We start from the raw sequence: 12,491 nt of genomic DNA on the forward strand, positions 1-12,491 counted from the left end.
ATATATAAAACAAAATTCTCCTACAATTTCTTATTTAGTTCTTACATTAATTGCTAACTAAAAGAAAACTAAATGGTATATCAAAAATGAAAGTTGAAAGCTTCTGCTACAATAAGTCATTTAAAATATCGATGTAATGATATTGTTGTGAAAATATGCCGCGGGCCATCGATATTGACGGCACCTTTTGTACGTTCGAAAAACATCAGGCGCAGGATATAATCATAAATACTGACAAGACTGATACGAGGAAGAGTTAGCGATAGCTTTAAAATGGAGGCGGTGTTGACAAAAAAAAATAAAAGTAAAACAAAAACACTTGTATGCAAAGGAAGAGAAAGTAAGGAAGGAGAGGATATAAAGATAGAAGACGAAAAATTAGAAAAAGTGGTTGTTTTTCGGTATTTAAGAGGGCAGATAAGTCAGGATGGAAGGAGTAGTAGGGATATAAAGGAGGGGATAGCGCAGGAATGAGTCGACTTCAATAAAAAGAAGTCACTTCTATGCTCGCGTACGGTCAATTTAGAAATTCGAAAAAGATTATTAAAGGTGTTTGTTTGGAACGCAACGCTGTACGAGTATGAAACATTGGTGGTGGAAAAGAGAAGGATAGATGTGTTCGAAATGTAGTGTTGCAGGCGAATGATGATGATAATGTAGATAGAGAAGGTTAGAAATGAAGAGGTATTAGAAAGAAAAGGAGAACAGAGGACTCAATGAAAGTTAATAAGAAATAGGCGAGATTGGTTGGTTGGATGTCTTCTAAGTAGAAGTAGACCTAGATTAGATTACTGTTTGCAAATAGTTAAGGATGTTGGATGTTTTTGTTTGAGGAAAATACGAAGATTAGCTCAGGATAAGAAAGAGTGGAGGTGCACGTATAACCAGTCTTAGGACTTACGACTTTATGATGATTATCAGGACTGATAGGTACAACGAAAGTTCAGAAATAATCAAAAATAATCCAGGACTATACGATAGCACTCGAGGGACTAGTCGATGCAAGATAGCTATTGCAATTTAGTACACGAAGAGAAAAACTAAAATGTGACATAAATCTAAAGTGAAATAAATAACCAATTATCAGAAAAATAAGTGTCTACAGTGCATTTCTGTTAGATTACATTGAGTTACAATATGTTTTGATAAAGATACCTACTGAACTTACCATCCAAAAAAGCGTTTCATTTGCGAAATCAGAGTAGGCTTCTATCGTTGAAAGAACACTGAATATGAGGCACACGAGAACTAGCATAAACCTGTAAAAAAAGAGAAACAGGTTAAAAAGGATACCTACCGTCTTTTCTTCTGTAGAAAATCCTTTAGTAAATTTGTACATTTATTTTTTATTATTAAATTCCAACCTGATATTGTAGTGTGGTAACTATTCGCAAAAATATTTAACAAATCTTTTTTACTATGAGTCAGTCACATTTGTTAGGACGGGTGGTAGACGAGTACCAACAAAATTTGCTGTAAACTGTAATAGTTTGATTAAAAATTTTATTATTGTTGGTGCCATATTTCGTAATTGCACTCAGAGGAAAGTGGGATAATTGAGATCGACCGGTGGATAATTGTATTTGTAGCAATTAGTATCTACTGAAACTATTGTTTGGAAAAATTGGAAATGACACAAATAAGGTAAACTCCTTATACTGCATTTATCCGGAAAACTTTTTATCAGTAACAGAAATCAATATCTTTTACTTTTGTGGAATCCGCATTTATAAACTTATACTTCATTTACTTTCTTTAGCGATGTGCCCCTTCCAATGTCTTGAATGCGCGCTGGCAAAATCGTAGGTAGGGAGAAAAAAGCTCATTATACTCTCGACTCTTGTTCATTAAACATACTTTTTCATACAGTACCTGCCAAAAGTTTTGTTCAATCATGAATAGTAGTGCGAGTCGAAAACAAGCGTTAAAGCCTTTAATATGTCTTCAAATATAAATAAACACCTCGTTGATAAAAGTAATTTAAAATTTAATTTGGAAAAAACTGTACCAATTTACCAGCACATTTGAGCAATGCAATTGTAGTGGATAAAATGGTCAATTTTTCCGTGCAGTGCTGTACGGATTATACGCTCTTCATCGGTTAAGAGTTTGACCGAGAGTTGTTTCGTTCCTTTTCTGGCCTATTGCTGTTTTTTTCTACTTTGCGCCGGTAAAACTGAAGGTCACTTCGCTACAGAAAGTAAACGAAGTATAACTTCTATACAGCTGAGGAGTCATACTAAGTTTTGAAGATTTGAGGTTGGGAGGTCTGGACTGTAGTTAGGTACGTTAGCAGTACTTATTTTTGGCTTTTTCGGGTTTTCTACAAAATTTAGTCGATTTTGGTTTGAACACATATGGCAACTCTACTTGTCTATGCTTGAAAATGAAACTGCTCATGAATCAATAAAGATACCAGAACACATTGAAAAATGAGCTTTGCTGACTGTTACTGACGAGTGATGGGGGACTTGGACGGTCCGTGATGCAACATATTCACATGTAACTCATAGAAATTACATATTTCTTTGTTGGTATTTGTCCATTTTATGTTCCAAGAGTAAAAATGCATAATTTGGTGTATGTGTGGAATATATTCTTTCAACCACGTCTACCTGAATATATCACCTACTTCTCTAAAAACCGTTCTAAAATAACCTAAGGATATGTACATAACGGGGAGCTTCACCTGAAACCATAACTCGGACCCTTATTCCGACCACTGCGCCCTAGTGACCCTTGATCCGACCTATGCATTTTCGAATTAGTTAATTCTGAACGAATAACGTATTAACATATTAATATGGATTTCAATTCAGTTGATAACATGTCTTCTTCATCAGATAAAGCCATCTTATTGAACTTAATATAGAGAATTCCATCATCCCTATTATAAAGACCTAAGACTAAAATCAGACGGATCGTTGTTAGAAGACAAATGAGATGGTACCTACATGAATTTTCGTTGCCAGCTAATTGGATTTGAAGAAAAGCTCATGTTAATTTTATAACCGATCAATTTCTCCTTGTCCATTGTCCCGTGTGCTATAGTCCAGGGTATTCTAGGGTCAATTGAAAAGTCCCCGGCCTGACACATAGATGGCGGCACCAGAACTAAATCCATATGATTTTCAGTTAGTCCTAACCTTCAAAAGACGCGTCTATAAATTTGACGGCTGNTTACATACTGTAGCGAGCACGAGTGTGTTTGTGTGCAATCGGGCACACGTGTACGTGAACGTCTTATCGATTCGCCGACTAGCCGCGGGCGACTTTCTTCATGTGCGCCGTATTTGTAAATGTGTGTGTCGTACCTGCGTTGTGGGAAAGCAGTTAAGCAGTTAAAAGAAAAAATAAACTATCCGGATGTTTCTAGAAGGTTCCAGAAAGTAAACAAAAGTGTATTTAAAGGAAGAGACGATCGCCGAGAGGAGGAGAAATAAATTGACCGTTGCAGAAGTGAATCCAGATATAAAGTGACAGTGAAATAAATAGCGCAATGAATAGTGATATATCAACAGTAGTAAATAAATAAATATATATTCCACATTCTTCCGTCAATACCGCTTCCATTTGATTTAGCGTTGACTGTAACTCTTTCATAAATCTGATACTGTTATATCATCTGCAAATCTAACCATGCTAATCATTTGCCGCTGCATATTTAACCCCAAATCCTTACTTTATTTAATCTAATTGATCGTCGATAGGTTTATACATATACATTACAAATTAGCGATGACAATGTGCGTACTAGTCTAAATCCCGTTCCAACAATATTTACATCTCTACGTTGAAGTTGAAATTCTAAAACTGAAAAAAACTTAAAAAAATATCTATGGCATTATTGCAAAACTCTCGTCAAATATACCCCACAAGCATAGAAAAAATTATTTTTTTTTGTCCCCTCCTTGTTTGTAGGTATGGCACTCTCTTCAAATAAAGATTTTCGTAACTTCAGCCACGATTTTTTCTTCTGGGCCAAGGATTTATATATTACATGTGAATTTCAAGTTGAAATCTCATTTCATTTGGTGGTTAGAAGCCCCTGACAGTCGGACGGACGGAAGGAGTTGGATTATTTGGGAGCAGAACCCTAAAAATAACCGATAAACCTTATTGATTTTTTTTGAGAGAAATGCGGTGTGAAATGTTGAATAAAAAAACGAATTTCAACTTTTCAATTGACCTGTTAGGTTCTATGGTGCTTGGTCTTGGCTCATTACTATGCGCGGAGAGAAAGGCGATGCTCCAATGTTACCACCTTCATTAATATTATAGCCTGCCTAAAAAATATGTCACTTGTTCGCACACGTATTGATTAGTTTAAGTCACTTATTGGGGTATATGTCGTAATCTATTAAATTAATTGTTTAATCTTGAACTAGAATATTATATTAGAAGTCGTTGAATTTCAAGCTATAGGTAACGTTGAAGAGATCGATATATTTAATGTAAGTATGTGACTTGATGAATATTTAATTAGTTTTGAATGCGGAAGAAAATCCGATAAAGAGAATATTCTGGGTTTGATGTTCTTATAAATGGAATATATTATAACAAAGCAAACGCCTGACAAAGAGGCAAAGCTCTCTCCCTCGGGATGGTTGTATCCATTAGTCTCTGAGAGAACGTTACTAAATATACTAGCTCCTATGAAGCGTGTTTAACAATTGAATTAGATGCAAAATGTATCATTTAATCCTTATTTGCTTGTAATTTGTAATCCAGTTCACTAATACGTACATACAACTTTGAATCTGCTTCAACGTCCAACGTTTGATAATACATCAGTTTTCCAACTTCCTAAACGTTAGGCTTTAGGTGTACCAATGAACAATATCTTGAATATGAAACTGTTATTTTATTGATTTTAACCATGTGCTTTGCTATAAAACCAGGTATTGCGCAACCCAACGACAAGGTTCAGGTTCAACCTTTAATCTCTTTGGTAACCAGTAGCAATTTGAATTGACAGAAATTCTTTTGGAAATCGTTATGGCGTGCTGCTGAGAACAAACAGATTTGCAATCGTGATCACGTCTGGCATTTCTGACATAATGCAAATCGATTATTGTTACGTTAATAATTTTTAAAGGCAGGAGACAAAAATTAGAAGAAGGGGCTGATAGTACACCTTCTCTGGCATGAAAGGCTAAGAAGAGTAGATTAAAATACTGTTCACAAATAGTTAAGTATGTGTGGAATGTTCTAGAAAGGCCGCGCTTTCGTATGTTATCGAATAGTATATCAAAATCAGCAGTACAATTTGGCCAACAACCTTTCGAAATCAATCGGAACAAACGTGACCATTTCAATTGTTTCTTCCTTCAGAAGATTATTATTGGAAATGCCGTTATATCATATAAGTAATGAAACTGAATTCCAAAGGAATTACATTAAGAGTATATTTTTGGTAATGAATCGTGACCAGATGGTAGAATTTATAATAGGTATCATAAGGTCATAATGTAGTTAAACGTTTAGGTATCTATTTTTTATTGACAGTTGCCCAAATTTTTGAATCGTCAATAAATGGATAATAACTTTGATATGTTTTAAATCTCTTTATTGAATATTTTCGAAGAAAAACGAATTTGAAAGACGAACACGTGGATAAAAATGAATTCAGTTTTTTTCCATCAGATGGAAGGAATCGCAAATATTTCGTTTTTGGAAAACCCTTTCGTTACAGTCACTAAAACTTCTCTTGTCTGTTATATAAAACGGGGTCATCTTAAGGGTCGAAATGTCCTTGGCAGAAAGATACTGTAGAATCAAAGACAAACGAATTTAATGAACATGACGCTATACATAGCGTTAATTACTAATAGAGCAGGCCCAGTAAATAATCAAAGAAGCAATTTTAATTTAAGGAAAGATGTCAGTTGAAAGAATTGTGTATGAAAACGCTTTTAATTATAAATGTTCGGCATTTTCTGCTAAATATTAAACGGAGAAGTACACCTTAATTGTTTAGTAAATGAAAACTAGAATTTGCTTAATCGATAGCGAGTAATTACTCTGCATGTGGATTAAGGAGTAATGCTGTTGCGATGTTGATACTGCTAGGAGGCCTCATTAAATTGCTTATTTCGCTAGTTTATCACCAGCTACCCCATTATTACTCTTTACTAGCATACTACTAGGAACGAATGCGTACACTGGTTGTTATTACTGAGGTAAATGGGTTAATATTCATAACGGACCTTCTCTTGTCGTTACCTTTTCCTTTATCAGATATCTGAATACTTATTCTGATAATGAGATAATCTAATGCGCAAAGATGTAATGAAAGTCAAAATGTAAATGGATTCTGTTTAATTTATTCTTTACATTTGACATAGGATTGACAGTTATCTACGAGCTGGACTTCTTATTATATATCGAAAATCGTCGACACTTCCATCTTACTTACATACTGTAGCGAGCACGAGTGTGTTTGTGTGCAATCGGGCACACGTGTACGTGAACGTCTTATCGATTCGCCGACTAGCCGCGGGCGACTTTCTTCATGTGCGCCGTATTTGTAAATGTGTGTGTCGTACCTGCGTTGTGGGAAAGCAGTTAAGCAGTTAAAAGAAAAAATAAACTATCCGGATGTTTCTAGAAGGTTCCAGAAAGTAAACAAAAGTGTATTTAAAGGAAGAGACGATCGCCGAGAGGAGGAGAAATAAATTGACCGTTGCAGAAGTGAATCCAGATATAAAGTGACAGTGAAATAAATAGCGCAATGAATAGTGATATATCAACAGTAGTAAATAAATAAATATATATTCCACATTCTTCCGTCAATACCGCTTCCATTTGATTTAGCGTTGACTGTAACTCTTTCATAAATCTGATACTGTTATATCATCTGCAAATCTAACCATGCTAATCATTTGCCGCTGCATATTTAACCCCAAATCCTTACTTTATTTAATCTAATTGATCGTCGATAGGTTTATACATATACATTACAAATTAGCGATGACAATGTGCGTACTAGTCTAAATCCCGTTCCAACAATATTTACATCTCTACGTTGAAGTTGAAATTCTAAAACTGAAAAAAACTTAAAAAAATATCTATGGCATTATTGCAAAACTCTCGTCAAATATACCCCACAAGCATAGAAAAAATTATTTTTTTTTGTCCCCTCCTTGTTTGTAGGTATGGCACTCTCTTCAAATAAAGATTTTCGTAACTTCAGCCACGATTTTTTCTTCTGGGCCAAGGATTTATATATTACATGTGAATTTCAAGTTGAAATCTCATTTCATTTGGTGGTTAGAAGCCCCTGACAGTCGGACGGACGGAAGGAGTTGGATTATTTGGGAGCAGAACCCTAAAAATAACCGATAAACCTTATTGATTTTTTTTGAGAGAAATGCGGTGTGAAATCCGCTTTCTGCGAAGGCTTAAATTCAATCAAGTTCATTCTTATTTTCAGGGATTCCCCTATATAAGCCTATAAAGAACGTATAATTTGTTCAGTGAGATGGATATACACCATCTGCTGATAAAACTTTGAATTTGAATGAGGGATACATTTTTTGATAATGCAATAATTCGTAGTTTCACCCTTATGCGAACTCAATTTTTTTAATGGTTTTAATCGTTTTGTATAATTAAAGAGGTTCAATCAAATTCTTTTGTGTTAGTCCAATTACTTGTTGTGCCTATAATTTCCCTCATCGTCGCCATGCTTTTTGCTCTTCCAATTTAGCGAATCCCTATACAACCATTTTTTGATATTTGGTAGTAGTTGTAGTTAGGCGTTGAAACTCCATTACAATTAAAAGAAGAAAGGGCCACAAGGTTTCAAATAGTGGTCATTTGTCCACAACAATTGTTTGACCATATCTACAATTGCTTCTTCAGGTGAAGAAAACAACTTGATCCTAATTTTAGCAGTATTTCTTCCATCTGAGAAAGCTACTGTATGGCGAAACTTTTGTTGTGGATAATTTTTTTTTTAGTAGAATGAAGATTCGGACTATGGGGCCGTGGTCTAAGTGAACTATTCTGTCCAGACGTTTCGTCAGCTACTGCGGCTGACATCCTCAGTGGTAGTGCTGCTGACTATGCACTACCACTATGGATTCCGGCCGTGAAAGCCTTTGTTCTTATATTGTTCGCCTCTACGAGGAGGAAGTTGATCGTTTAACTAGACGACTGGAATCTTTCCGGAAAAAGAAAAAAAGCACTACCACTGAGGATGTCAGTAGCAGTAGCTGACGAAACGTCTGGACAGAATAGTTCACATAGACCACGGCTCCATAGCCCGAATCTTCATTCTACTATGGATTCCTCCGTGAAAGCCTTTGTTCTTAATTTTTTTTTTCTTAAAACTTCATTTTTCATTCAAATACTAATGCAGATTAAAATATCCTTCGGGAATTTTAAAAGGCGCATCGTTCCAGTGAAACATACGAATTGTGTACTTATCTCAAGAATACAAGGGACAGGAAACTCGACTGAAGTGGGTAGAATAAGTCGAAAAGCGGTATTTGGGGTGGGTAGTCCGCGTTTTCGGACACATGCCCAGAAGTAAAAAATTTTGCTTGTGAGTATATTATAGTGTCACTCAATGTACCACTGCACCACTGTAAGATCGACTTGCTATAGATATAGTTAGGACGTTGAAGATTGGCATAGTCTGCAATAAAATTGTTGTATTTACTTTATTCTTTCAACTAACTAACCTATATTTACTCACGACAGACGTTGTAGGCAATATCGTAAACATAGAAAAGAGATGCCAGGTGGGAATTGCAGCGAACACTAATAAAGAAAAATGAATAGCATTACACCGGTTAATGTGAAACAGAAAGAGCACAGGCAGAAATTGAGCATGTTACCAGCATCGTACTTCAACATTCTTAGGAATTTAGGAAAGCAAAGACGTTTGTTTAAAGGTATAATTCCTAAATAAGCAACCTCTAACCACTGCATCGCATACTATTATTCGATTATCCCTTTTCACTTTGTTTGTACTACTCCTGAAGCATTTCCTAACTTAACAAGGACGTGTTTAAAACGCAGCAAATGACTACGATCCCAAGTGGGAACAAGAAAGAAAATACGTCCATTCTCACAAATAATTTATTGAAGACTTTGCTAATTTTGATCGCCCCCACTCCACTCATGTTGAGTCTCTTGTCTTGTCTTCTTAACCTATATATATATTTAATTATGATTTCTAATTAAGGTGCTTATTGGGAGTAGCAACAAATATTTTCATATGAGCTAACGCGAAGCAACGCGACGAGTCAAGTCTTGTCACTTCTGGAATCGCCCGCAGTAATCACAATGACAGGAGACGTCAACGTTTGTTAAATTAAAGCGTCATCCCCTGTTACAAACACAGACATACATACATACACACACACACCTACTCGTACTACATGCACTCGCCAGCCAGAGAGAGGGAATTCATTTGAAATGCACGACTCTACTTTCAAGTTTTCGCTCAATTCGTATCATAAAAGGAATAACCAGTGCACAGGGAAAAAGAACTGTTTTATTGAGAAGCAGATTCAAAATTGCTTGATCGTGCATATGCGGAATAAAACACTCAACTTTTATGTATTCAAACGTCTAAACGGCAAAGCCTACGAAATAAACTATTTTATAAAATACTTATGAGTTGCTATTTTCTACCCCACTTACAAATATTGCAGGGGGAAGGCTTGATTTGTTGCTAAAATATATCATTTTCTATCCAAAATCCGTGCGAAGGTTTTGGATAAATCTAACAGCTTAATATAGCAATAGCTTCAGGATTATTTCTCCCGAATGAGCAATTTTTGGTCCTTCGAGCCGGATCTGCAGGTCGAACGATCCATGTTCAGGCACTGCACAAAATCGAACCATCCGTTTTTATTACAATAAACATTACAAAAAATACTATCTTGCGCCAATTAATGTGTCATAAATTTGATCGGAATTAAGTTTCAGTAATATTTGTTTTTTGAAATTATTTGCTCGCGGTGGCGTGCAAGATATAAAACCATCGGTCGATAAAATAAACAGCAAAGTCAGCGATTTTCCGAACTCCTAATGCCCCTGCCATGTAATTCTGTTTAATGCGGTTTGATAAAGTGTTATGTTTGCAATCGCGGCATAAGAATCGACTAGCTACATAGCTATAGCACGAGCGGTAACTACCAATGGGTATATTTTACAGCGACGTTATAGTCGTTCTCCTTATCACCAAAACCGTTCCTTCTTTTTACCCTTGCATTCATTTCACACGTATCTAAAAATAAGTCTTATTTCACCAAGAGCGACTGTTTTTTGATCGATGTTTTCTACATTTATCAGATTCTCTTTGTGTATCCAACAATTTGTATATTCAACAGAACGCTGATGAAATCTAAAAAGATTCAAATCGTGATCCTTATCCAGTAGTTTACGTAGTAGTAGTAGTAAAGCTTTGTTTAACTCTTGAAATACTTAAGTAGTAGTAAATACCCAATAGATGGCGATACACTGCCTACATTTGGATATTTGAACTAAACTTTTTAATCATCAACTAAATTATGATCACATAAAGTTCTGTAAGTGCCTTTATAAAGATTTAACATTAAATTCTATTGAATTTAATAGGTTAAATAAAACATTTAATTTCCTCTGACTTTTAAATGCTAAATGTTTCAAACTCCGAATACTGCCTCAATTTTATCGGTTTTCAAATGTTGCGATTTCACTAATATGAAACGTACGTAAGGTATTACATAAATATTTGATTGTGAGTTTAATTTTGTGTTGGTATGCACAGGAACGCAAACTCTTTCTACATGCAGCCAATTTGCTGAGTTCGCTGACAGAATATGTAACTTTAAGCAATAATATCGAATGCATGCGTGTCCATCCTTTGTGGTACACTCAGCAATCTCTTCTTCTCGCTTTTTTATTTCGTTTTCTGTCGTTTCAGGAAAAAAAAATTAATAACACGTCCCACACAGCTGTTCCACAAATAAAAAAGGAATTTGGTGGTGGCATGTAATATACATGTAAATCTTACGTAAAAGAAGTCGAAAAAGTTACCCATTAAAAGTCCAAAAAGGCAAAGCTGCTGTTTTACTGTCTTATGGGCAAAAAAATATGTAACGAAGATATACAGAGGGCGACAATAAAAAAAATGAACTATTTCGATGTCAGACAACTCATCGGTTGCCAATCTGAGATCAAACGATACTAAATCGATTAAGCAATGACGTAATTGATAACTAATTTAATGAAAACAATAGAACGCCAAAAAATAGATACGAAGTTGAAAGTCCGTATAAGAAAGTCAAAAGAAAGAAATCGATTTGCTTTTATTGGTACTTAAAAAGACATTTCAGTTCAATAAATAATATATACCTAATATTATGTAATTGTGTCTGAAAACTGAACACATCTTCAAGGAAAGACACTGTCACAATAACTCTACTCTGTAAATGAAATGAATGTGTTGCACGCCATTGTTGATATTGAAAAGCATTTGATAGGTCAAGGTGAAAATGCGAATTGATTTTCCAATTACAAATATTCCATGACCACAGGTGTTTCTTCGTAGGTTTCTTCATTACAGTTTGTTACCTTTTTTTGATTATTAGATGTTTAATAAATGTAAATTTTCACAATATTAATGCAAACAACTAAACTATGAAATTGAGAGAACTGGACAAAATGGCGACTAGTGCCGCCATTTTGACCTATTGCATGACGATATCTCATTACTCTAGGCGTACTGTTGACGCAAATTTTTTAAGATCAATGCAGTCAATTTTGCAACTTTTGAAAGCCTTATTCAGTTTACAGAATCATAGAGTTGTACTAGGGTCAATTGAAAAGTCCCCGGCCTGACACATAGATGGCGGCACCAGAACTAAACCCATATGATTTTCAGTTAGTCCTAACCTTCAAAAGACGCGTCTATAAATTTGACGGCTGTCGGATCATTAGTTTGTGAATTATAGCATTTTTAGTGAAGCAACTTTTGTTATTGTGAAAAAAATGGATAAAAAGGAATTTCGCGTGTTGATAAAATATTGCTTTTTGAAGGGAAAAAATACAGTTGAAGCAAAAACTTGGCTTGATAACGAATTTCCGGACACTGCCCCAGGAAAATCAACCATCAAGGATTGGTATGCTAAGTTTAGACGTGGTGAAATGAGCACCGAAGACGGTGAACGCAGTGGACGCCCAAAAGAGGCTGTTACGGACGAAAACATTAAAAAAATCCACAAAATGATTTTGAATGACCGTAAATTGAAATTGAATGAAATAGCAGACACTCTACAGATATCAACGGAACGTATACATCACATCATTCACGAATATTTGGGTATGAGAAAGCTCTGTGCAAAGTGGGTGCCGCGCGAGCTCACTTTTGACCAAAAACAACGACGAGTTGATGATTCAGAGCAGTGTTTGAAGATGATCACGCGTAATAAACCCGAGTTTTTGCGTCGATATGTGACAATGGATGAAACATGGCTCCATCATTTCACTCC

At 35.4% G+C, this 12,491-nt stretch overlaps 1 protein-coding gene across 1 annotated transcript in view; it reads right to left on the minus strand.

The window, feature by feature from the left end:
- LOC108735041 (potassium voltage-gated channel subfamily KQT member 1) overlaps window positions 1–12,491 on the minus strand; it is a 67,614-nt gene that overhangs the window by 45,786 nt on the left and 9,337 nt on the right. The window contains exon 3 of the mRNA XM_025979258.1: window positions 1,169–1,259. Coding sequence (XP_025835043.1) covers window positions 1,169–1,259 — 91 coding nt within the window. The remainder of the gene's footprint in view (window positions 1–1,168; window positions 1,260–12,491) is intronic.

This window comes from Agrilus planipennis, unplaced genomic scaffold (assembly GCF_000699045.2).
Source record: "Agrilus planipennis isolate EAB-ADULT unplaced genomic scaffold, Apla_2.0 scaffold20, whole genome shotgun sequence".
In the NCBI taxonomy this organism is placed as follows: Eukaryota; Metazoa; Arthropoda; class Insecta; order Coleoptera; family Buprestidae; genus Agrilus; species Agrilus planipennis.